Raw genomic sequence first — 26,691 nt, 5'->3', positions numbered from 1 at the left:
TCTGTCAGCTCTGAAAGAAGGTCCTTGCCTCTTCAGCTTCTGCTTCCTGGTTCCTCAGCGATCTCCATGTGTCTTGGCATCTATCTTACCCATCTCTCTTCTGCTGGCTTGTTTAATCTCTTTTATATCTCGAAAGAGATTAACTCAACACATACCCTACACTAATACTATCTCATTAACTTAACAAAGACAACACATTCTCAAATGTGATTATAACCGCAGGCATTATTGTTGTTTTTGTTAGGTGCCATCAAGTTGATTTTGACTGATACTGACCCTATAGAACAGAATAGAACTGCCTATAGGGTTTCCAAGGAAAGGCTGGTAGATTTGAACAGCCAAACTTTTGGTTAGCAGCCATAGCTCTAACCAGGGCTCCATAACCACAGCAATAGAGGTTAGAATTTACAACACATACTTTTGGGGGACATAATTCAATCCATAACATTCCACCCTTTGGCCTCCCCAAATTCACATCCTTGACACATGCAAAACACATTCACCCCATCACATCATTCCAAAAGCCTTAAATCAACTCCAAGTCTAAAATCTCATCTCCTGAATCATCTAAATCAAATATGGGTGAGAGTTTAAGCTCATTCCATCCTGGGTAAAATTCCTTTTCCTCTGTGAACCTGTGAAATCTAGACGACAAGTTATCTGTTTTCTAAAGTACAGTGGTGGAACAAGCACAAGGTAGACACTTCCATTACAAATGGGAGAAATGGGGAGAAAGAAGGGATAACAGGCACCCAGCAAGTCCAAAACCCAACAGAACACATTACATTAGCCTTCAAGTCTTGAAAATAATCCTCTGTTATCTGAGACCACTTAGGCAGTGGCCCTGCCCTCCAAACTCTGGTTGTTGGCCACACCCTCTGGATTCTGGGTGGAGGCCCCTTGGCCCTTGGCTTCAGCTCTGCCTTCCAGGTACTCTGGGATGGCAAATCAGCTCCCTCAGCTTTAGGCGGCCCTATTCTCCTAGTCCATCTGAGTGGCAACCCCACTCCGTTGGCCCTGGCAAGCCCTGTTCTTCCCCCCTTTGAGCATGGCAGCCCCACATCCTCAGCTTTGGGTGGTGGCCCCATCCCCCAGCACACCTTAACGTCAGGCCCACACTTTGGAACTGAGTTGGTGAAGATCTGACTCTTTGAAATCCAGGTGGCTGTGGCCCCACCCTTTGTGATCCAGGAGACTATGGCCCTTTGAAACTGAGAAGGCCCTCCTTCCCACGCTCCTTCCAACAGTTTTGCTGATCTCCCAGCTGCTCTATGGATGGCCTTTCTCTGTTATTGGGGGACAGCAGATGTAGTTCCTTTGGTCTGTTTCCTGCCTGTAGAATTCCAAGAAGCAGAGAGCATTCTTTCCTTTCATTATTTCTCTTTCCCCTTCCGTCTAAGCTGATGGGTTTTTCATCAGTCACAGGCTTAATCTCTTTAAAAAAAGATTGTGTAGACACATCCTTGGTGAAAATTCTAGGACACATGTACAACAGATTTTTCCAAATCTTTAAGTTCTGTTTTCATTTTGCACAGTTCATTTTTAAGTCCTGCTCTTTCCTCTCACATTTTACTATAAGTGGCAGGGAAACCACACAGCCCCTTTAAGATCTTGCTTAGAAATATTATCAGCCAGATATCCAAGTTCATCACTTACAACTTCTATCTTCCACCAAACATTTGAACATAATTCAGACAAGCTCTTTGCCACTGCATAAAAAGCATCACCCTTCCTCCATTGTCCCATCACATGTCCATCATTTTCTTTTAAAGCCTCACCAAAAGCACACTTAATGTCCACATTTCTAGCCATATGTATTCTCTAAGATGATAGAGACTTTCTCTATACCCACCAAAAAAAACCCAGCTATAGGACAGAGTAGAACTGCCCCATAGTTTCCAAGGAGCACCTGGCAGATTCGAACTGCCGACCCTTTGGTTAGCAGCCGTAGCACTTAACTACTACGCCAACTTTCTCTATAGCTCTCCTCATTTCTGGGCCCTCACCAGGATTGCCTTTGACATTCATAAATCTATCAACAGTCTCTTCAAGGCAATCTAAGATTTTACTATTAGGCACTTTAAAACTCTTCCAGGCTCCACCCCTTATCCAATTCCAAAACCATTTCCACATGTAGGTATTTTTTAAAGCAGCACCCCACTCCCTGTACCAAATTCTGTCTTAGTTATCTAATGCTGCTATAACTGAAATACCACAAGTGGATGACTTTAACAAACAGAAATTTGTTTTCTCACAGCTCAGGAAGCTAGAAGTCCTAATTCAGGGTGCTAGCTCTCGGGTAAGGCTTTCTCTCTCTGTGAGCTTTGGAGGAAGATCCTTGTCTCTTCAGCTTCTGCTTCCTTGTTCCTTGGAGATCTCTATGTGTCTTGGCAACTATCTTACCCCATCTCTCCTCTGCTGGCTTGTTCAATCTCTTTTATATCTCAAAAGAGATTAATTTAAGATACACTTTACGCTAATCATATCTCATTAACATAACAAAGACAACCCATTACCAAATAGGATTATAACGGTAGGCATAGAGGTTAGGGTTTACGACCATATTTTTGGAGGACATATTTGAGTCCGTAACAACCATGAACAATTTTATAGCAACATATTTGACAATGTAGATGAAACAGGAATATCTTGAAAACTACAACTTTCCAAAATTGACATGAAAAAGAAACAGAAAATCTGATTAACCCTGAATCTATGTGTAATGGTTAAGACTGTGTGTCATCTTGGCTGGGCCATAATTCTCAGTGTTTTGGCAGTTGTATAATGTTGTGATCACTTCCCCGTTGAAATATGATATGTGATCACCCCCATGATGGAATCTGCTGAGTGGTACCTGTGGGGGTGGGGCCTGTGGCAGCTCACCATCCCCTCAGCCTTCATCTCTCCTCCTTCCACCACCTATTTCCTTCCTTCTCGCTTTGCCAAGGTTTTTGGCTTGCTCTGAATCCAGCAGCTGCCTCTTGTCTGACCTCCGGTTCTTGGGACTTGAGCTAGCAGCTTACCTGTCCATCTTGGGATTCGTGGATCTTCACAGCCCGTGAGCAAGAGTCCTGCAGCTACGTGAATCAGGATAAAACTTGCAGTCTTGCCTGCCAACCTTGGGATTCCTCAACCTTCACAGCCTGTGAGCAGGAGCCCTGCTCTCCAACCTGACGATCTTGGGTTCACCAGTTTCTGTGGCTCCATGAACTGGGAAAGGCCTCTATCCTGTTCCATGAACTTGGGATGTTCCAAGCTCTACAATTGTGTGAACTGTTTCCTTGATATAAATCTCTCTCTGTATATGTATATTTATATGCTTTACTGGTTTTGCTTCTGTAGAGAACCCAGCTGAAGTCACTATTAAAGAAATTAAATTTGTTATCAAAAACCTTTTCAAAAAGAAAACTCAGATGTTTCACTGGTAGATTCTATCAAACACTTAAACATCAATATTATGCAGACTTTTTCAAAAACAAAGAAGGTGTGATCACTGGCAAAATCATTTCAGGAGACCAGCATAACTCTAATACCAAAACCCAAAATGTTACAATAAAAGAAAATAACAGATCAATATCCTTCATGAATAAAGACACAAAAAGTCCTTAATAAAATATTAGCAAATCAAATCCAACAATATATAAAAAGGATAATACATCATGGTCATGTAGGATGTTTGCAAGGCTGATTTAACATCCAAAAGCCAATCAATGTAATTTACCATGTTAACAGAATAAAGGAGAAAAAGCACAGGATTTTTTCAATAGATGCAGAAAAAGCATTTGACAAAATCCAATACCTATTAATGATAAAAGCTCTTAGCAAAGTAAGAATAGTAGAGAATTTCCTAAAATTGCCAAAGGGCATCTGTGAAAAACTTGCAGCTGACCTCATACTTAATGGCAAAAAACCCGAATCACCGTCTCCCCCTAACTGATAACTAGCACAGAAAGATTCATCCGGCAGTTGGCGCCGGAGCACTGGAAGTGATCAGCAGAAACGGAGAGATGACCAGGGTCTGAGCCAGAATGGAGGCAGATGGGCTATAGGGAGGTGGACAGACCCAGGCAATACCGTGAGGTGCAAACAGTGCGCTTGCCTACTAGCCCAAATGTTGGTGGTTTGAACCCACCCATAGGTACCTCAGAAAACGGACCTTGAGATCTGCAGTTCTACTCTGTACACATAGGATTGCCATGAGTCAGAATTGACTCAATGGCAACAAACAACAGCAAGAAGGGGTACCTGATGGGATACGGAGGGAGGGAAAGAAGTTATCAAGAGTGACAGCTGACTTTCAGGGCTGGGCTGGTGTGCCTGGGCTGAGGTTCTGTGTTCTGGTCAGAACCTGGAAGTCAGAGGCCAGATGTCAGGGGCTATTTCGCCTCCCTCTGCCTCTTCCCATTTCCTCCTTCTTAAAATGGGGATAATGATTAAATGATTGAAGTGCTTGCTTCATTGGCTACTATTATTTGGGAGTCCCTTGGTGGCACAAACACTTAAGCACTAGACTACTCACTGAAAATGTTGGCAGTTCAAACCCACCCAGAGGCATCTTGGAAGACACGCCTGGCAATCTGCCTCCACAAGGTCACAGCCTTGAAAAAACTATGGAGAGCTGTTCTACTCTGCAACACTTGAGGTCACCATCAGTCGAAATCTACTCAACAGCAACTGAAAAAAAAACAACAACTATTATCTGAGGTCGCGAAGAGATTGGAAGATGAGAAAATGGAAGGTATTCTGGCTAGTTGTTGAATTGTGCAAGTGGGGGAATAAAAACTTTGAGAAATAAGGTCCACAATTAAAATCAGAGAAATCTGTGACTGTGAGTTGACAGCTAGGGCTCTTTGAGATGACCCCCATGGGGATTTAGGGATTCCTGTCCTACCCTGGGGATGGAAACCCTGGTGACATAGTGGTTAAGTGCTACGGCTGCTAACCAAAGGGTGGGCAGTTCGAATCCGCCAGGCGCTCCTTGGAAACCCTGTGGGGCAGTTCTACCGTGTCCTATAGGGTCGCTAGGAGTTGGAATCGACTCGATGGCACTGGGTTTTGGTTTGGGGTCCTACCCTGGTAGCGTACTGGTTAAGAGTTTGGCTGCTAACCAAAAGGTCAGCAGTTTGAATCCACCAGGCACTCCTCAGAAACCGTATGGGGCAGTTCTACTTGTCCTGTAGGGTTAATATGAGTCGGAATCAACTTGACAGCAACAGGTTTTTTTTAATGGTCCTGCTGGGGGTTCACATTCAAATTAGAAGGTAGCCTAAATATCACTGGGGGAGATGCCAGCCAGACTCCAACCCCTGTAGAGGCCTTGTTAGGTGCTCTAAGGGTTTCCAGGGCAGCTTCCCAAACTCATCCACCCAGGCACCTACCTCTGCCCAGCCAAAGGCTGGAGGTTTGAAATAATCAAGGCAAGAACAAAAAGAAACACTGAAAAAACGGGACAGTGTGTTTGCTGCCTAAACCAGAGGCACCAGTGACACTGGCTGACTTATTCACAAAGCTCTCAGCCAAAACCCATCACCCCTGGGACATAAAGCCGAAAACTTCCCTCTGTATATGCAACTACACAAAGCACAGGGCTCAGCAGGCCAGCGATTCAATCACACAGTATTTATTGAGCACCTACTTTATACCAGCATGAGGCATTGGTGGTTCAGTGGTAGAATCCTCACCTTCCATGAGGAAGACCCTGATTCGATTCGCAGCCAACGCTCAGCCACCACCCATCTGTCAGTGGTGGTTTGTATGTTGCTATGATACTGTGCAGGGTCCTGGGAGGTTGGCTCTTGACCGCTAATCCAAGGTTGATGGTTCGAACCAAGCCAGCGGCACCAAGGAAGAAAGGTTTGGCAATCTGCTTCTATAAAGATTACAGCCAAGAAAACCCTATGGAGCACAGTTCTACTCTGCAACACATGGGGTTGCCATGAGTTGGAATCAACTTGATGGTAAAGGATATGATGCTGAACAAGAAGAAAGGCTTGGGAAGAAAGGCCTGGTTATCTACTTCTGAAAATCAGCCAATAAAGACCCTATGGGTCACAACAGTCCTATCTGAAACCAATTAAAAAAAAAACCAACCTGTTGCCGTTGAGTCAATTCTGACTCACAGTGGTCTTATAAGACAGAGTAAAACTGCCCCATAGGATTTCCAAGGAGCAGCTGGTGGATTTGAACTGCCAACCTTTTGATTAGAAGCCGAACTCTCAACAACTGTACTACCAGGGCTCCGAGCAGCAAGACCTAGGACCCAGCAAAGTGCTCCATTGTTCGAGGGGTCGTTGTGAATCAGGGGGTGGAGAATATGGCAGCTAACAACAAGATGGACCAGGCAGTGTTCTAGGGTCAGAATACAAGGCTGTGCACAAACCCTACAAAAATGCCAGCTTTCAGCAGGTTCTAGTGCCTATGGGGCAGGTGAGTCCACGAAGCTTTGTGGGTAAGATGTCCAAGTGAATAATAACAATGCTAAGAACAACAGCCTATTAGCATTTAATAGGTGCCTTCCTGTACCTATATTAACATCAAACCCACATAACAACCACACTCTGGCTGTGTGACCTTACAGGCAACTGACTTAACCTCTCTGTGCCTCTGGCTTCTCATCTTTAAAATGAGTTATCACAGTAATGATCATTTAAAAATAATAACAGTGGACTAGGCTGTGTTCTGAGAGCTTTGCTATTTTAACTCAGGTCATCCTCAGGTGAGCTTTTATTTTTTATTATCCCCACTTAACTGATGAGGGATCTGAGGCTCAGAACAGGTCACCTGAGCTTCAGTGAGCCTCAGCAACTCAGATCCACGCCAGAGACCCAGTAGGCGAATTCCCCCCGGACTTGTCTAGCCCCTGCCCCAGTTATCATAACAAAAACCACAGCTTCGCTGGGTCCCGCCAGGGCAAATACCTGGCCGATCGCGCAGAGATAGGGCCGCAGAGTAAATAGATTTGCTGGCCTGGCTGCGGCCTTGGGTTCTCCGGTTCTCGACACCCGAGCCTCCGTTGGACAATCCGGCTGGGAAGGGGGGCCCGGGCTGCAGCCAGGGAGGCGAATGCTCGGGACTCTGGGGGGTAGGGGAACCCCCGAAGGCCGGGTGCCGGGCACCGCCGCTCTTCGCCCCGCATCCGCTGATAGCTGGGTGACCCCCACCCCATGCAGGTTCCCGAGGACAGCGGGGCTGGGGGGCCCAGGCAGAACTCCACGTCCCGCGGCGCCCAGATCCCGCTGCGGTCACCCGCTTCACCACCGCATCCCCGCCAACCTGGAACTCCTCAGAGCAGGGGCAGGGTCTCGGTTCACTGTCCCACCTCCGCCCCCCCAGCCCTTGCAGGGCCACGTCCCCGCGGGCCATCGGAGTAAATTGAATGGGCCTTCCGCACCCCCCCCCCACCCCCACCCCCAGTCTGCCCATCTCCCTAGCTCGGTCTCTCCCGCCCCTCCAGGTCTCTGACCCTAACTCTCGGTCTCTGATTCAGTTTGCGGGGTCTCTTTCCATCTCTGTGTCCCACCCCCGCTCTGGCTCGGCCCCCTTCTCATGGGTCGCCTCTTCCCCCTGTTCTAAGGACTTCAGCCTAGTCAGAGGGTGAACAAAGCCACGAGGGGAAGGATGGGGGCGGGGGGGAGGCAGTGAAAATGCCTGAAGAACTGACACCTCCCGAGGCACCTGCTGCCTGCCCTGGAGGGCTGGGTAGGGCTGGCTCCAGGGGCCCCCTGGGACCACGCCAAAGGCTACCCCCACCCAGCTCACCAGCAAGGGCGCCCCTGGAGCTGGGGGGTGCCCGTGGAGCTAGAGGGTAGCCAAAGTTTCATGAACTTTCCACAGCAGCCTCCGCTCCCAGGGTAGGCTCAGGGTGGGGCCCCGCGGAACCAGCGCCCTCGCCCTCCTCCTGCTCCGGCAGGCACCCTGCAGTCTCTTCTCCGTCCGCGGTCTCCAGGGACCGGGTCCGAGAGTGCGCGGAGCTCCCCTCAGGCCCTGCTGCCTTACCTGCCTCCATGGCCGGTGCCGGCGGCCGGTGCGAGTGGCGCTGCCACGGCTCCCTGCCCCTGGCGCTCCCGGACCGGCTCCGTGCCTTCCACCGTCCCGCCCGCCACTCCCGCCACCGCCCGGCTGGCTCCCCTTTCGCCGCCGGCTCCGGTTTCCTGGTGCCGGCTGCGCGGCCGGTTAATAATTGACCGCCTTGTTTGCCGACCGCAGTGTCAACAGGTCGCTCCCCTCGCACCCTGGTGCTAGATGCCCTAACCTACGTCCTCGCCAGCTAGCCAGGACCCCGCGCGGGCCACGTCCGGGGCTCTGGGGAGGATAGCGCTGGTGGTGGCGGAGGGGGAGAGGCTGCCACCTTCCTCCCCGGACCCAGGCGGTGTCTCGTGCCCTGAGCGCTGGCCTGTAGGCCGCAGCTACACCCAAATCACAGCCTGGCGGAGGATCTGTTCTTTGCGTGAAGAAAGGGAAGGTTTTGATCGAGATTTTAAGCAGCGGTTTAACTGAGCTGGAGTGGGATAGGAGAGCAGGTCAGGCAGAACTGGAAAAGGGCCGGGATAGCAAATTCAAACGTCCGCAGTGGCCAGGCAGGTCATGGGGGAGACAATAAGGAGTGGCAGGGACTTAGGCAAACTGGAGAGCACAGCTGATGTAATTGGGGCCAGGAGGACCCAGCGGGACTCACACTCCCCTTCAAGAGAAGTCAGAAATGTAGATTACTTCAAATCTCTGCATTTTTAAAACAAAGTGTGTGGGGCTTGTATTCTCTGGAACTTGCCGGACTGGATAATCAAGCCTCAATACAAACACCTAGAAACGCGACAAACTGTATCTACATGCCAAACATCCTTTTAAGTTCATAGCTAAGCCTCCAAGAGAGTAAGGAAAAGCCCAGGACCAAGACTGTAGAGAGAGCATGGGATACAGCACCCTGGGGTGCAGTGGGGCTGCTCTCTGTGGGGTTATTGGTCTCAAGGGATAAAAAAAAAAAAAGAGAGGGCTTGAATTTTACACCCAGATGGGGACAGGAGATGCAGCCTTTGGGTCCATGAAGCAGGGAGTTGGAATGAAGAGAGATAAATAGACTACAAAATCTGCCCATGGATCACAGAGATGATAAGGAAGTTGTTCTGACCCAGCCTAGCCTCTGGATGGAAAAAAAAAATTCCCAGGAAGTTGTAACCAACCACATAGTCTTGTTCCTCACTTGGGCTTGGAGTTCCAATTCCGCCTATCCATGTGGTCCAAAAACCCCTACGCAAAAAAAAAAAAAAAATCTCCTTTAAAAAAGTGTTAGAAGGAAAGAGCCCTTGGATTTAGCAAAAGCAAACATAAAAACACTTCCCTGGGACACAACCTCTATCCCAGCCAATTAGATTTCCTCAGAAAAAACATCCCCTGAAGATGAACTCGCAATCCCACCCAAGTGGCAAAACACATAGGAAAACAATCCACCATGAAGCAGAGTCTGACGAACAATAGCAAGGTTAGGCACTGGATCAACCAGGATTCAACCAGGAAAACAGAAACCACCTGGAGTATTTAAAATAGAGGATTTTAATGCAGGAAGCTGGTGCTAGGGGAAATAGAAGAGGCAAAAGTTAATCTGAGAAGAGTGAAATAAGACAGAGTTTAGCAAGAGCAGAAAGATTCTATCAAGAAAGGCAACAAGCAACACACAATACAGAAGAGGTCAGCACAACCAGACTAAACTAAAAGCAAAGAAGTTTCCTGAATAAACTGAACTCTTCCAAGGCCAGCGTAGCAGGCGTGGGGGTTTAGGGACCATGGTTTCAGGGGACATCTAAGTCAATTGGCATAATAAAATCTATTAAAAAAACACTCTGCATCCCTCTTTGGAGAGTGGCTTCTGGGGTCATAAAGGTTAGCAAGCAGCCACCTAAGATGCATCAATGGGTCTCACCAAAGAACACCAAAGACACAAGGTAATTACGAGCCCAAGGGACAGAAAGGACCACATAAACCAGAGACTACATTAGCCTGAGACCAAAAGAACTAGATGGGGCCAGCTATAATGGATGACTGCCCTGACAGGGAACACAACAGAGAACCCCTGAGGGAGCAGGAGAGCAGTGGGATGCAGACCTCAAATTATTATAAAAAGACCAGACTTAATGGTCTGACTGAGACTAGAAGGACCCTGGAGGCCATGGTCCCAGACCTTCTGTTAGCCCAAGACAAGAACCATTCCCAAAGCCAACTCTTCAGACAGGGATTGGACTGGACTATGGGATAGAAAATGATACTGGTGAAGAGTGAGTGTCTTGGATCAAATGGACACATGAGACTATGTCGGCATCTCCTGTCTTGGAGGGGAGATGAGACAGCAGAAGGAGTTAGAAGCTGGCAGAATGGACACAAAAACAGAGAGTGGGGGAAAGGAATGTGCTGTCTCACTAGGGGAGAGCAATTAGGAGTTACACAGCAAGGTATATATAAGTTTTTGCATGAGAGACCAACTTGATTTGTAAACTTTCACTTAAAAACTTTCACTTAAAGCACAATAAAAATTTTTAAAAAAGAAAAGGCAAAAGAAGGTGCATTTGCTTGAAGCAAATTTAAAAACAGTAAAACTGACTAAAAGTCAGTTGGCTTCTAATCACCATGTACCAGCATTTCTAGGAACCCTGGGGGCGCAGTGGTTAAGGACTTGGCTACTAACCAAAAGGTCAGTGGTTTGAACCCACCAGTTGCTCCATGGGAGAAAGATGTAGTCTGCATCCTTAAAGATGCCCGCCTTGGATACCCTATGGGGCAGTTCTACTCTGTCCTATGGGGTCACCTATGAGTTGGAATTGACTCAGCAGGTACAGGCCAGTAATTCCAAACAATGTCCCTGAAAAAAAAAAACTTTTGTTGGTCTAAATTCTAAACAATTTGTGTGGTTACTGTTGACTTTTAAAAATACATGCAAACTCAGATTATCCTTGAGCAGACATTGTATTCTAAGCAGAAGTTGATTTGGAGAAGTAAACAATGAGGTAAACAATGAGCTCTCAACACAACGGGACTAGGACTCAGCCTCAGCCACACACATTCCTTTTGAGAATAAATTTGTAACAGTTCAGAGTCTTTCACAGTCATGTTGGGCACAGCTTATGTCTCTGAGCCCTGAGGTACTGTGTATTCCTGCATTAAAAGAATAGACTCAAAGTCAGCAGTGATAGCACGGTTGTAAAGATGAAGAAACAGAGCTCGAGTTACTTTAACTCTGTCATTCTCTGTGACCAGTTGGGAATTTTTATCTGTGTTGAAAATATAAAACAGCGAAGAGTGTGAACTCGAAGGTATAATATTTATGTTTGGAAGGTGTAAATTGTAGTTCATACATGAACTTTTTTACTGAATTTGAGAACTTCAAAATTAAAATGTATTATTTTTAATTATCTATATTTAATGATTAAAGAATTCAAAGCCAAAACGTAGGTGTATCTTTCCCTTTTCTTGGAAAAATATATTATGATCAAAAAGTATTAACCCATTACTTTTTCCTTTTCGGTACAGTAATAGTAATTTTATTTTTATTTTATCTTTTTAAGGGCATGATTCAAACCAAAACTACCAAATCAGTTGCTGTCTAGTTGATTCTGACTCATGGCAACCCCACGTGACCCCACAGCATGGTTATCTACATGCAATTCAATAAAGAAAATTTTCACCGTCTACATTTTTTCCTGACCATTGTTAGTAATTTCATTTTGTGGTTATTACTGAAAATGATTTTGTCATATAGAAGAGGAAGTGTTTTAAAACGATCCACTCCAAGAGTCAGAAATGCTAACTATGCCCCTGCATACTAAAAAAGGAGGAATAAAGAAAGCAGATAGTATTACAAGACTCAGGGGCCGAGTCACTCAGTAGAAGCTAGAACTACCACAGGTAGACCTGGCGGAAGCTGGAGGCACAGAGAAAAGTGTGAGGCTCTGTGTACATGCATGCAGGCACACACACACACACACACACACACAAACACACGCTTTTTTTTTTAACTACTTGAGAGTGAGTTGCATGCATTAACAGCCCTTTAACCCTGAATACTTCAGCATGCGTTTGCTAAGAATAAGATATTTTCTTATATAACCACAGCACAGTTAACACCTTTCGTTAATTTAACATTGATCCAATTACATAGAATTGAATTTACTGTCCCTATTACAATTTTGGAAACCCTGGTGGTGTAGTGGTTAAGTGCTACGGCTGCTAACCAAAAGGTCAGCAGTTCGAATCCACCAGGCGCTCCTTGGAAACTCTATGGGGTAGTTCTACTCTGTCCTATAGGGTCGCTATGAGTCAGAATCAACTTGACGGCAATGGGTTTGGTTTTTGGTTTTTTATTACAATTTTGGGGCCCTGGTGGCGCAGTGGTTAAGAGATCAGACACTAACCAAAAGGTCGGCAGTTCAAATCTACTAGCCACTCCTTGGAAATCCTATGAGGCAGTTCTACTCTGTCCCAAAGGGTCGTTGTGAGTCGAAAAAGACTTGATGGCAATGGGTTTGGTTTTTGGGTTTTATTACAGTTTTGAGGACCCCTGGTGGCACAGTTCCACAGTGGTTAAGCACTTGGCTGCCAATAGAAAGGTCCGAGGTTCGAGCCCGCTAGCCACTCCAGGGGAGAACGATGCAGCAGTCTGCTTCTGTAAAGATTACAGCCTTGGAAACCCTATGGGGCAGTTAGTTCTATGCTGTCCTAAAGGGTTGCTATGAGTCAAAATCGACTCAATGGCAGCAGTTTTGGTTTTTCATTATTGCAATTTTATCAAATGACTCAATGATGCTTTTTCCAGCGTTTTTTTCTTTACTACAGAATCCAGTCTCTATCATGTGTTGCATTTAGTTGTCATGTCTTCAAACACTTGTAGTCTGCTTTTTAAATCGTTTAACTCCTTTTTAAATTGCTATATTGTCTCTTGCTTCTCAAATGCGAGTTTGCCCATTTGCTGTATCTGTTGACTAGTCTGCAAGGTGGTAGATTTCCTCATAGCCTCTTTGTGAGTTCATCTCCAGCAGGAGCTGCCTTCTAAGGGTGTCCTGTGTGTGTCATGCACGTACTCTGGGATATGAGACAGTTTTGTATTTGTCTGTATGGATCCCTGTGCTAATTTCTCAGCTTAGGGTTTCTGTGCCAGGTAAGTGGCCTGTGGATAGTATAGGCCCAGGGTGCCAATTTCTTAGGGATGGCTCTCTTTCTACCTGATTGATGTAGTGGTTTGCTTCAGTTTCACAAAAGGGCAGTGTTTTAGTCATCTAATGCTGCTATAACAGAAATACCACAAGTGGATGGCTTCAACGAACAGAACAGAATTTTATTCTTTCACAGTCTAGCAGGCTGGGAGTCCGAATTCAGGATGTCAGCACCAGGAGAAGGCTTTCTCTCTCCGTTGGCCCTGACGGTCCTTGTCACCAATCTTTCCCTGGACTAGTAGCTTCTCAGTGCAGGGACCCCAGGTCCAAAGGACACGCTCTGCTTCTGGCACTACTTCCTTGGCAGTATGAGGTACCTCTCTCTCTCTGCTCACTTTTCTCTTTTATATCTCAAAAGAGATTGGCTGAAGACACAAATAATTTTGTAGATTGAGTCCTGCCTCATTAACATAACTGCCTCTAATCCTGCCTCATTAACATCATAGAAGTAGGATTTACAACACAAAGGAAAATCACATCAGATGACAAAATGGTGGACAATCACACAATACAGGGAATCATGGCCTAGCCAAACTGACACACGTTTTTGGAGGACACAATTAAATCCATAACAGGCAATTTCTTTCTGGCTTCAGCAGTATGTAGAGGGCTAGTTTCAGAATTCTGTTGCTGTGCTTGGGGCCTTCACTATTAATTCCCATTCCCTAGGGCACATATCTGGTCCTGGTCCTTTAATGAGTAACTTGGATTCAACACCACTGGCTATAATGCCCTTATTCGTTTCAAGGACCTGGATATTATATGTCCTTTTCTTGTCTTTGAACAGGAAGACTATGCATGTCTGTGTGTGTAGATGCGTATGTGTGGGAATCTCTGTGTGTGTTGACTTCCTGTACCAGTAGTGCCACCATCTTGACTGGAAGTCCATTTGTAGCCATGAGACTCAGGCAAGCCAGCAATCTCTCTGCTCCTCAACTGCTTCATCAGTAAAATGGGAATAATAATGGTACCCACAATATAGTGTTCTCATGAAGCTTCAATAACATTCTAGATGTGTAACCCACCTTGCTTAACCTCTCGCTGACGTTATCTATCTATATCCACATCAGACCACAAGGGCGAACACCAGAATACAAAGCCCCCGTTTTCCCTGGGTGAGGGCTTATGTGTGATTTGTGTATGCATTGTCTGCAATGAGCATGAATTACTTTTGTGATTAGGAAAAAGCCAATAAATGCTGCTTAAAAAGTTGGGCACCTGATTAACTCTTTTTTTTTTTTAATAATACATTTTATTTTTTGTTGTTTGAGAATATACACAGCAAAACATACACCAATTCAACATTTCTACATGTACAATTCAGTGATATTGATTCCTGGTTTACTTTTTTTTTTTTTAATTTTTATTGTGCTTTAAGTGAAAAGTTACAAATCAAGTCAGTCTTTCATAGAAAAGTTTATATACACCTTGCTACATACTCCTAGTTGTTCTCCCCCTAATGAGACAGCACTCTCCTTTCCCTCTACTCTCTCTTTTCGTGTCAATTCGGCCAGCTTCTGATCCCCTCTGCCCTCTCATCTCCTCTCCAGACAGGAGCTGCCCACATAGTCTCATGTGTCTGCTTGATGCAAGAAGCTCACTCTTCACCAGTATCATTTTCTATCCCATAGTCCAGTCCAATCCCTATCTGAAGAGTTGGCTTTGGGAAAGGTTCTTGTCTTGGGCTAACAGAAGGTCTGGGGACCATGGCCTCTGGGCTCCTTCTAGTCTCAGTCAGACCATTAAGTCTGGTCTTTTTATGAGAATTTGAGGTCTGCATCCCACTGCTCTCTTGCTCCCTCAGGGGTTCTCTGTTGTGTTCCCTGTCAGGGCAGTCATCGGTTGTAGCTGGGCACCATATAGTTCTTCTGGTCTCAGGCTAATGTAGTCTCTGGTTTATGTTGCCCTTTCTGTCTCTTGGGCTTATAATTACCCGTGTCTTTGGTGTTCTTCATTCTCCTTTGCTCCAGGTGGGTTGAGACCAGTTGATATATCTTAGATGGCCACTTGCTAGTGTTTAAGACCCCAGACGCCACTCTCCAAAGTAGGATGCAGAATGTTTTCTTAATAGATTTCATTATGCCAGTTGACTTAGATGTCCCCGGAAACCATGGTCCCCAAACCCCTGCCCCTGCTACGCTGGCCTTTGAAGTGTTCAGTTTATTCAGGAAACTTCTTTGCTTTTGGTTTAGTCCAGTTGTGCTGACCTCTCCTTATATATTGTGTGTTGTCTTTCCATTCACCTAAAATAGTTCTTATTGTTACCGGAATAAGGTTGTTGCCTCTCACTGGTCAAGAATGAGCAGGTAAGGCACGTAGTTTTCCACATGAGCAAAGCTTTATTGAAGAGGCTTGCAAGCAGAGACGAGGAGGGCCTAGAGCAACGCTTACCCTCATGTCACAGAACAAAAGACAGGCCTCAGTTTTTAAAAGTTCTTGGGCGGGAAAAGATTCATGTCTACTCACAGACACAGCGGGTATATGTTAACTAAGGTGCACACGCAGCACCTTTCCAAGATGGCTCCTGTCCCGGAGGCCTCTGGGATTCGTAGCAGCACTTGTTATGGGGTGTCATGCCTGCTCAGTCTCCTGGCTGCTGCTGCAGCCCCTCACTATCCCCAGTGGAAGGTCACTCAGCGGTCACAGGTGGATGTTCTGAACATGTACCTGGGCCTGGTTTTCTCCAGCTGCTTCTGAAAGGCAACTTTAAAGAAGTTTGTGGGCTATTTTTAGATACCTTGCCCCCTTGTCCTGGGGAATGCCTTTGTTTCTGTGCCCTGGCCTATTACTCATTACTTTGCAGATTTGGGAGCCCCTCTGTTCCTTGTCTTACTAAGTCTCTAAGTTCCACACTCAACCCGCTATTACCTCCCTTATAATATAGTCTATTTCTCTTTTACTTGCTTCTCCTCTAACCACACCAGTCTCTTTGCTATTTCTCAAACAGACACCCTCTAATCTCAGGGCCTTTGCTCCCTGTCTTATTATCTACTCTCTAATTAGTGAAAACCCCTCTCCTCCCCCCCGCCCCTGTAACCATCAAAGAATATTTTCTTCTCTATTTAAACTATTTCTTGAGTTCTTATAATAGTGGTCTCATACAATATTTGTCCTTTTGCAACTGACTAATTTCACTCAGAATAATGCCTTCCAGGTTCCAAGTTATGAAATGTTTCACGGATTCATCATTGTTCTTTATTGATAAGTAGTATTCCATTGTATGAATATACCATAATTTATTTATCCATCCATCCCTTGATGGGCACCTTGTTTGCTTCCATCTTTTTGCTGTTGTAAACAGTGCTGCAATGAACATGGGTGTGCATATATCTGTTCGAGTAAAGGCTCTTATTTCTCTAGGATATATTCCAAGGAGTGGGATTGCTGGATTGTATGGTAGCTCTGTTTCTAGTTTTTTAAGGAAGTGCCAAATCGATTTCCAAAGTGGTTATACCATTTTACATTCCGCACCAGCAGAGTATAAGTGTTCCAGTCTCTCCACAACCTCTCCAACATTTATTATTTTGTTTTTGTGATTAATGCCAGCCTTGTTGGAGTGAGATGGAATCTCATTGTAGTTTTGATTTGCATTTCTCTAATGGCTAATGATCCTGAGCATTTCCTCCTGTACCTGTTAGCTACCTGAATGTCTTTTTTAGTGAAGTGCTTGTTCATATCCTTTGCCCATTTTTGAATTGGGTAATTTGTCATTTTGCAGTTGAGTTTTTGCAGTATCATAGAGATTTTAGAGATCAGACACTGATTGGAAATGTCATAGCTAAGAACTTTCCCCAGTCTGTAGGTGGTCTTTTTACTCTTTTGGTGAAGTCTTTGGATGAGCACAGATGTTTGATTTTTAGGAGCTCCCAGTTGTCTAGTTTCTCTTCTGCATTGTTAGTAATGTTTTGTATACGGTTTATGCCATGTATTTGGGGTCCTAGTTAACTTTTTAAATGCTGAGCGCTACCTGGTGCTTACCCAACCAGTTGCCAAGGAGTCATTCTGATTCACAGGGACCTCATGTGTGTCAGAATAGAACTGTTCTCCACAGTGTTTTCAGTGGCTGATGTTTTTGGAAGTAGATCACTGTGTACCAGGGATAATCAAATAGAAGGGCTTGTTTCTCAATGGAAATAATAAGATGCAACATTTGTTGAAGGCTTAAGATTCAGCAGCTTGGTCACTTGATTAGAAAAGTAAACCATTGTTTCTTCAATTGTGACTGTTAATTTTAAAGCAAAATGTGTTCAATCATGTATGAGATAGAAAAAAATTTTAGTACTAAAAGTAAAATAAATGGAAGTATCACTGAGCAGCTGTTTATACTATATTGTACCATAGTATTCTGACCTGACTGTGGATACATTGAAATGTTTTTCAGTCAGGATCATTCCCCAAATTATTCCTGTTCATTTATGTCTGCCTCAAATTGCTATACCCATTGCCATTGAGTTGACTCTGACTCATAGCAACCCTATAGGCCACAGTAGAACTGCCCTGTAGGGTTTCCAAGGAGTGGCTGGTGGGTTTGAACTACCAACCTGGTTAGTAGCTGAAGGCTTAACCACTATGCCACCAGGGCTCTGCCTCAAATTGCTAGTAAAAACATAAAATAGTTACTTGCTAAAAAAAAAAAAAACAACAACAAAATTGAGCAAGTAAGCAAGCAGAGGTAGGGGAAGACAGATCCCAGGCCACGGGAAGATCACCAAGGAGCCAAGGAATAGAAGCTGAAAAGAGACAAAGACCTTCCCCCAGAGCAGAAAGAGAGAGAGAGCCTTCCCCTAGAATTGGCAGCCTGAATTCGGACTTCTAGCCTCCTAAACTGTGAGAAAATAAATTTGTTTGTTAAAGTCACCCACTTGTTGTATTTCTGTTATAACAGCACTAGATAACTAAGACAGTGTTGTTTCCCCCATTTTGGAAGTGAGGAAATAGAAGCACAGAGTGGTCACATCACATGCTCAAGGGCACCCAATAGAAACAAGATTTGAACCCAAACCTCAGCCCAGAACTGCCCTGCAGGCCGCCCTGACAGTTCCATTACTCCGGCTGACTGGGTTTTGAACTCATGTGCAAGTTCCTTTTCAGTGTGGGGAATTGTTTCACAGGTCCACTGTTGGCAGAGCCAACCCAGCTGCCTCTTTGGCCATGTCTACCCTTCCTCCTACTGATCAAAGCTGCCTGTAATGGAATCCCGGAGATGGGTTACTACCTCCTGAGTTACCAAAACAGTGACACCTCCTGAAGTCTGCATGCTACTCTCACCTCTCCTGCGTCATCTTTCAGCATCATCAAATATTAATGGAACACTCAAGATACACTAAGCCTAAAGATGCAAAGACAGCCTTGATACCTTGGGAAATTTTATAGTTGGAATCCATTAGTATTTGTACCACGCACTAGGGATACAGGCTGAAGGAATGACAGGGCTCTGCCTTCCTGGCCCTCACAGCCCACCTACTGCGAGTAAAAAGTCATCCGGTGGTAACTACCCACCACGTTGGTCTAAAAGTGTGGGACCCAAGCACTTGTTTCAGGAGGCAGTGGGAGGAGGGTGTGTGTGTGTGTGACAGGATGAGGACTCTTGGGAAACTCTGAGGACTAATGTGGAGGATGGGCCGGAGTAGGGTGAGCCCAGGCAGGGCTAAGGCTGTGACTAGACGAGAAGCTGAAACCCGGGTGAAGAAACGGAGGAAATGGGATTGATTTAGAAGCGGATCAAAGGTGGATCCTCCGCACTGAGGTTGATGGTACAGGAGGCGTCAAGGCCGGTTCCAATTTACAACCCGAGCCAAGGCGCTGCCCGTTGCCGGCGATCCCATCTCCTCCGGGCATCATTCCTGACGCCCCCAGACACTTGAAGTGTGGATGGAGGGAAGCTTTTCCCAGCCATGGGCCTCTGCTGGGAAGGCCGCCCGGCGTCTGGAGATTTCTGCTGTCGGCTGCGACACTGGATGGCACTTGTCCTTCCCAGCAAACGTTCGGCTTGGGGTCCTCGGACACTGCAAACCGAGCGGACTCTGGCGACCCGGGCACCCCCACCCCCTTAGCCCGGTCTCACGCATGCGCAGCACCCAGGACTACAATCCCCGCCCCGCACCGCGCGTCCGCCGCGCCGGAAGCCCCCGGAAGTGGTGGTTGCGGGGGCTCGTGTCCGACCTTTGCGCTGGGGGCGGTGGAGCGGGTAGGTTTGGGGAGGCGGGGGTGAGTTAGGAACCCGATGCGGGGAAGCGGAGTCGGAGATGGCTTCGGCTGGAGGCGGCGACTGCGCGGCCGCTGCGCCGGAGGCAGACCGCCCTCACCAGCGGCCTTTCCTGATCGGGGTGAGCGGCGGCACTGCGAGCGGGAAGGTAAGGGGCTTGGCCGCCGACCCCTGTGTGGCCGGCCTCGGTCGGGAGAGGAGAGCCCAGCCACGGCTGCCGAGGTGCCCTTCCCCAGGCCTGGGCAGAGCCGAGCAGCGAAGGGGCTGCGGGCCGCGGTGGGCCAGGGCCGGCCTGGGGTGCTGGCAGGAAGTGGGGTGCTTGCCCTCGGGGCTCCCCGCAAGCCGCCCTCCTGAGCCCCCCAGGTCCGTGCTGCCACGGGCCCCGCGGCCCTCCGCCAATCCCAGCCCGACCTGTGGCGGCGGCCGACGGGCGCCCGCGGCTCTTAGGTCAGTGTTTCCAGAGTTCTGCTCTGCAGAAACGCTCAGGAAAGGCCCTGAGCCCGTGGAAGGCCGTGAGCTTCCAGGCTGGAATCCTGTTTCTTTATTCTTCAGTCAACCGTGTGTGAGAAGATCATGGAGCTGCTGGGGCAGAACGAAGTAGACCACCGACAGCGCAAGTTGGTCATCTTAAGCCAAGACAGGTTCTATAAGGTCTTGACGGCAGAACAAAAGGCGAAGGCCTTGAAGGGGCAGTACAATTTCGACCACCCAGGTAGATGGAGAGAGCCTGACAGTGGGGAGGAGTGGGGTGAAACCAGACGGCCCTGAGTGCAATCTCAGCCGGCTTTTCCTGTCCCGGGTGGGAGGAGGATGCGGAGACCAGAGGTTCTATGAAATTGCCCAGATAGCCGTCACAGAGCGGGCTGCAGTTACCTCAGGAGGACTTTGCTGAGCTCCCTGGGCCCTAGGTGGCCCCTGGCTGGGAACCAATCGGGAAGCCTCCACAGCAGAGGAGCCTTCTCCATCTCCATGCTGCCATGACACTAAAACCCGAAAAACCAAACCTGCTGCCTTCAATTCCAACTCATAGTGACCTTACAGGACAGAGTAGAAGAACTGCCCCATAGGGTTTCCAAGACTGTAATCTTTATGGAAGCAGACTGCCACATCTTTCCTGCATGGAGCAGCTCATGGGTTCAGAACGCCAGCCTCTGGGTTAACAGCCAGGTGCTTAACTGCTGTGCCACTAGGGCTTTTAGTCTGATCTTATAGGAATTCTCTCACCTTCCCTCTCTGCACCTTGCTGCTTTTACGGGCCCTGTGCACACACCACTGTCCTCGGTGGCCTTTCATCTCCCCACCTGCCCTGGGCAGAGTCCTCAGAGGCAAATTGTGAAGAGCAGTGGGTAAACTAGAGCTGGTGGACTGAAACCCCTTTTCCTGGTCTGGTCAAGGGCCAAGTAAACAGGAGGAGACTGAGTAGTTGAGGGAGAAAAAGCCAGGCTGCCCAGCTACTACTAGATTTACTCAGTGGATGGTTCCTTCAGCCCTTTCCAGGAGGGCGCACAGGAAGAAGGCCTGGGAAGTGTCAGTCATACTGTGGTGATTTCCTAGAAGAGGGAGGCTGAGGCCTAACATCTCTCCCTCCCAGTACTGACTGACAAAAAATCCTCATGTACAAAACGGGAGGCTGCCCAGAGGGCCCTTCACAGCTTGGGCAGTGGCCACTGCCTGGGGCAGCAAGAACAGGGCCATCCCATGGTTGGCAGGACAACAGAGGCCCCTGTTGCTACCAAACGCCAACTGTAGGGGCAGCTCCTAGTCCAAATGTTCCATAGGGTGCTTGGCTATCTGTGTCATCTCCACTAGCTGTGGCTGACCTCACAACCCTCTCTTGCACAAGGGCAGCTGGGTTGTCTTGCTTTTGTTCTATCTCTGTAGATGCTTTTGATAATGACTTGATGCATAGGACTCTGAAAAACATCGTGGAGGGCAAAACTGTTGAGGTCCCCACCTATGATTTTGTGACCCATTCAAGGTAAGTGGCAGTTTCTGGGTGTTCTGAGGAAAGGGGCCACACACTGGGGTTGGTTAGGGTGCTTCCAGAAGGCTGCCCCACAGGAGCAGCCCTGTTTCTGAGGACATAACAGTGGTCTGCCCCCACTGAGCTAGTGCCCCAGTACTGAAGCTGACTGCACAGACTGCCCGAGATCCTGTCTCCAGCAGGGCCCATTTCCTCATTCCTGCCATGCAGGTTACTGGAGACAACAGTGGTCTACCCTGCAGACGTGGTTCTCTTTGAGGGCATTTTGGTGTTCTACAGCCAGGAGATCCGGGACATGTTCCACCTGCGCCTCTTTGTGGACACCGACTCTGATGTCAGGCTGTCGCGAAGAGGTAAGGTGGATGGAGGCCTTTCTGACCTCCGGCTGAGGCTGGCCACCAGTCCTGAGGCCTGAACACCTCTCCTGGCTTGTGTCTCTTCAGTTCTTCGGGACGTGCAGCGCGGGAGGGACCTGGAGCAGATTCTAACACAGTACACCACCTTTGTCAAGCCAGCCTTTGAGGAGTTCTGCCTGCCGGTACCCCCCTTTCGCTTACTTGTAAACTCATCTTGCCTCTTTTCGAAAGGATGCAAGTTACCTGGTTGATAAGTGGGGAAGAATTTAGGTTCTTACTACACCCAGGTGCCCAGGGACTAGTTCTTAGCTCTAAAAGGTTCTATGTACTTGCTGTTCCCTCTGGCTAAAAAACCCCTTCTCCCCCTCCCTGTGTCTACATTGGCTGCTTCAGGCCTTTGCCCAAATGTCTCCTTCTCCGACTTCTGTTTAACAGTGAAAGCCTTCCCTTTTCCCTCCTCTCCCCTCTCCCCTCCCCAGCCTCTCTGCCTGCTTTCTCTTTTTTTTTCCAGAGCACTTCTCACCATCTGACACATGCCGTTTTTTGCTTGTCCGGAGTGCCACCCTCCCCTTAGGATGGTAAACTCTGAGGGCAGGAACTTTTGTCTGTTTACTGCCGAAAATGTGTCTGGCACATAGCGACTTACAGGAACCCGGAGGACAGCAGAACTGCCCCATAGAGTTTCCAAGGCTGTAATCATTACAGGAGTAGATTGCCACATCTTTTTCCCGAGGAGCTGGTGGGTTTGAACCTTAGACCTTTTGGTTAGCAACCAGGTACTTAACCACCAGGGCTCCTTGTCTGGCACATGATAGGCAATTAATAACTGTCATCTGGGGACAATGGTTTGCCAGGCTGCTTTTGGCTGGCCTTCTAAGGTCCCCGTTGGCTTGTAGAAAGAAGGAATTAACTTTTGTGTGACCATCTTTCTTTGCCTCCATCTTAAATTTCTAACTGGATGGGACTTGTGGCTCCATTCAAATTGGAGTGTTTTAAAGGGAAATTTAACAATTTCTGCTTCTTAAAGATAAAAATATACAACACAAAGGAACCAGAACCAGGAAAAACAAGTTATAAAAAGGAGTTACTATTTTTAAACAATATTAAATTAAGGATCTTTGGAACTTTATATTCGTATTCTCTGAAGTTTCAGAAAATAACTTGACAGGAGTAAACTGACTGTTACAGTCTCTTATTCACAGAAAGACATTTGGTAAGTAGGTGGCTTAGAGTAAAACTTTGGACACCAGATCTGAGCAGGAATTACCATCATCTGCTCAGTGCTCCTGCCAGAACCCTGAGACTCAGTCTTAGCCTCCCTTGCCCTTACCCTTCGTAGTTAGCCACTCACCTAATTAGGTTAGCCTGCTAACCTAATCTCTTAACTATTTTCTTGACTTCAGCCTTTCTTCCATCCCTGCCAGCAATTAAGACCATCAGCTCTTTGCTTTATTTTGGTAGCAGGGGTCCTGCCTCTCTCCTGTCTCCTTTCCAACCCATCGTGTACACTCTACCAAACCAAAATGGAAACCGCCCTGGCCCCCTCATGCTCATATTTTTCATGGGCCTCTACTGCCTGAGGTCACAGCTGTCCCCAGGCTTGGTCCCTGCCTGTCTTTGTAGCTCATTTCTTGTGACATGTCTCTTTGACCCAAATCCACATGTGAGCAACACTGAACAGTTCACAGATCTGTCCCTCAGCCCAGACTGTGTTCCCAGATGTAATGCCCTCTGCCTCCCCACTTCTGAGTCAGTGTGTCCCCTCTGGGGTCTACCTCCCCCCATCTGGTTGGGTCCTTCCTCAGTGGTCCTGCGTTTCCTCGGATATCTCTCTCCTTGCCCTAGCAGAGTGGCTGACAGGGACTAGGTCTAATCAGAAATAGAATAAATGAATGGGTGGATGAACAAACGAATGGATGAGAGCAGCTAACACAGCCTGTCTTTACATGTGGTATAATCACGTTAACAGGATGGGGCATGGCGTGTCCTTCCTCCTCCCTTAACTTCCTCCAGGGCCTTTGCAGAATGCTCAGAGTTCCAGAGGAAGAACATTGTTACTGTGGAAAGATGCCACACGTAACTTGGCCCTGCGAACCGAGTCGTTAGCCCAGAGAACGGGCCCTTACAGTGCTGTGCATGGAAAAGAACAAGAGCAATGAGCATTCCAGACAGACAAAAGGGTAGAAATGCAGTTTCTTTTTGCTGCCTCAACTTTGCACTCTGCTTGCTTCCTTGGTCACTGTCTCTTAATACCTAGGTGATAACTACCTTGGCTCTATCCCCAGCTGCCAACCACACGGGCATCACTATTACCCTGGGGCTTACTCCCTGCTCCTGCCAGCCTGGAGGAACTGAAATCGCCATGGGGGGAAATCCTTATAGGAACTTCTTTTTTGCTTTGCAGACAAAGAAGTATGCCGATGTGATCATCCCTCGAGGGGTTGACAATATGGGTAAGAACCTGGCCTCAAGGACTGTACCTTCTCCTTCCTGCCAGTGCCCACTAAGCAGGGACAGTTATCCATCACTGTTACTGCGGACTCCCAGTTGCAGGAGGCCTGTTGCTGGGCATTTGTGGCACAGGTGTAGTAGCAAGTGGAGTTACTGTAAAAATACGTGTAACACTGTTTGACAGGGATTGCTGTTTGTTAGCGGAAAGTCCTTTAACCAGGCCTTGGTTATTGAACATAAACCTGCGGCAGAAGACTCTCCCAGTAAGTTTCAGGTCTCGTGTCCTGATGTACGTTTTTCTGTCTGCTGACGTCTGACACCAGATGGATGGCAGTATAAAGAACTACTTCAGGGAGGAGCTGGTGGGTTTAAATGGAGCAGGCAGCGCTGCTGGCTATGTGTGCCCCGTGGGGGGTGAAGCCTGGGAGCTGACGGCAGCCGTCTGCTGGCTGCCGGGCCGTGATGGAGCAGGCCACAGCTCACCGGTCTTCTGTTGTCTCTGCTGCAGTTGCTATCAACCTGATTGTACAGCACATCCAGGACATTCTCAACGGTGACATCTGCAAGTGGCACAGAGGAGGGTCCAATGGACGGAGCTACAAGAGGACGTTTTCTGAGCCTGGAGACCATCCTGGGGTGCTGACCTCTGGCAAACGGTCTCACCTGGAGTCCAGCAGCAGACCCCACTGAGGAGCCAGAGTTTGTTGCTCCCTCAGCCTCCTGGGCAGGCTCCCCACTAGATGTGTCTACAGCGACTGGGCCTGGAGATGTCCACCCCGCCCCTAAAACACGGCCACCACTTCTTTCTGCATGTTACAGGGCGATGATGGTATTCAAACAAGGTGTGTCAGCAGAGCGGCAGGGGATTCACGGTTCTCTCCTGCTTCCCCACGCGTGAGGAGTTTTACAAATCTCTGGGTCACTGAGAAATGCCAGAAAATGCATGGTAAGCTTGTTAGGCTTGCTCCCAGAAGGACTGCAAGTCATGTGTGTTTTCAGAAACTGAGGGAACGGCCAGGACACTGGCTGGCCCACTGTTTCTTTCTCAGACTTTCTGACTGTGAACCCCCAGTAAGGAATACATTTTACAGCATGGTCCAGTTCACAGCCAAACACTAATCACTGAAACCAGACTTTCAGGAGATAACTACTTTGTCTTTCTACACATTACTCATTCTGATGTTTTCTGTTTTATTCTGTTTCATAACAGCACTGGTTGTAACCCATCAACTTAATTTCATGACCCACTCATGGGTTGTGATCCAGTTTAGTAAACATGGATCTGAGGAGCCCTAGAGCCTTGAGTTCACCTAGCTGTCCTTCAAGGCAGTTAGGAAGGAATCCTGGGTCTCCTGTTCACCTGGGGCCTGTGACCCTGCCTGGCCCCTGTGAGAAGGTCAGGCAGCTGGCAGTCTCGCCTAGTTCTGGCTGCAACGTGCAGTGTCCACAGCAGATAGCCCTCCATGGGCTGGGAGTGCTGCCCACCCCTGCAGACTCAGGCCACCTGAGCCCCAGGTGCTGCCTCAGCACAGGCTGTCCCTAGTGCAGCTCCAGCCAAGGGACCTGCTGGCTTGTAGCGGTTCTAGTGTCGCTGCACATACCAGTCAGTCTCTCCTAGCTCACCCAGTGAACGTGCCAGTCGCTCACAAGTGGTGACCTTTGCCCTATGAGCTCCTAGTTCATCTTGCTCCCACGTAACAGTTGTTTCTGTAAAAGCAGTTCTCTCCACTGCCATGAGCTAGGCTGCGGGCACTCCTGATTCCTTTCTCTGGAGTAACTCACTACTTACACGAGACATGACATTAGTTAACTCCTGGGGCTGGTTTCTGATACACAGCTATATAGCAGTTTTGTCAAACTTACTGTGCCGTTTTAGAGCAAGAATCAATGAATAAACGCCAGACACTAATGCTAATTTGTCCTTTTTTTAATTAAAAAAAAAAAAAAAACATTCAGGACAAGAAAATGTGTGGATGACAGCAACCTTGACTGCTGATAGGTGAAACTGGAGATGCTGCTCACTTGTGATGGATTGCAACAAAATCTCAGGGTTTTTAAAAGCACAGCAATTGTGAGGAGTAACAGTTTTTAAATACAGTGATCAGAGAATTCCATTTAAGCTTCCTAAAAAGCTTATTATCATTCAGTTTATGTGATGCCAGCTTGTTCTAGGTGATTCTTGCAAGGCTTCACTAAAAGCAACTGCTAAGACACTGTTCTCTTCAGCAGGTTCAACAGTTTTCACAAAGGAGATTTTCAGCAAAGGAAAAACCAAAACTAGCAACTGCTGGGAAACCTGGTTAGACTGACTTGCTCCAGCACTGACCTGTAGAGTTCTTGCTTCACCAGCGATTCCTGTGTTAGCCACGGAGTAGGAAGTACTCAGTGTGTCTTAGTTCAGCGGGTCTCTGAGGAGTCACTGGGCACGTAGGGCCTGTTCTTTGTTGTCTGGAATAAATAAACTCCAAACAGAGGGTTTCAAGAACGAAACCATAATAAATT

The 26,691-nt window shown here is 47.4% G+C and overlaps 2 protein-coding genes across 6 annotated transcripts in view; one reads left to right on the top strand and one right to left on the bottom strand.

Moving 5' to 3' along the window:
• Positions 1–19,031, bottom strand: part of PRRT1B (proline rich transmembrane protein 1B) — a 30,458-nt gene extending 11,427 nt beyond the window's left edge. The window contains exons 1-4 of the mRNA XM_049894999.1: positions 18,951–19,031; positions 8,256–8,405; positions 7,996–8,160; positions 6,918–7,272 (exon numbers count right to left, since the gene is read on the bottom strand). Of these exons, the coding sequence (XP_049750956.1) occupies positions 6,918–7,272; positions 7,996–8,160; positions 8,256–8,405; positions 18,951–19,031 (751 nt within the window). The remainder of the gene's footprint in view (positions 1–6,917; positions 7,273–7,995; positions 8,161–8,255; positions 8,406–18,950) is intronic.
• Positions 19,032–19,345: 314 nt separating this feature from the next.
• On the top strand, positions 19,346–26,103 carry UCK1 (uridine-cytidine kinase 1). 5 transcript variants are annotated; one of them, XR_007518638.1, is made up of 8 exons: positions 19,347–19,546; positions 19,951–20,110; positions 21,280–21,376; positions 21,593–21,735; positions 21,826–21,920; positions 23,752–23,918; positions 24,143–24,191; positions 24,698–24,712. XR_007518638.1 is itself a non-coding variant. In XM_049895670.1 (7 exons), the coding sequence occupies exons 1-7, from the start codon at positions 19,439–19,441 to the stop codon at positions 24,877–24,879; spliced, it is 807 nt and encodes a 268-aa protein (XP_049751627.1). In that variant the 5' UTR covers positions 19,346–19,438; the 3' UTR covers positions 24,880–26,103. The 5 variants fall into 5 exon arrangements, 3 of the variants coding, with proteins under 3 accessions (XP_049751627.1, XP_049751628.1, XP_049751626.1); XM_049895670.1 differs by lacking the exon at positions 23,752–23,918 and having other exon boundaries at positions 19,346–19,519; positions 24,698–26,103; XR_007518637.1 differs by lacking the exon at positions 24,698–24,712 and having other exon boundaries at positions 24,143–24,219.
• The last annotated feature ends 588 nt before the right edge of the window (positions 26,104–26,691 follow it).

Source organism: Elephas maximus, chromosome 9, assembly GCF_024166365.1.
Source record: "Elephas maximus indicus isolate mEleMax1 chromosome 9, mEleMax1 primary haplotype, whole genome shotgun sequence".
Lineage (NCBI taxonomy): Eukaryota > Metazoa > Chordata > Mammalia > Proboscidea > Elephantidae > Elephas > Elephas maximus.
Note: the sequence above shows the minus strand (reverse complement) of the source record. Positions and strands in the feature narration are given on the sequence as shown.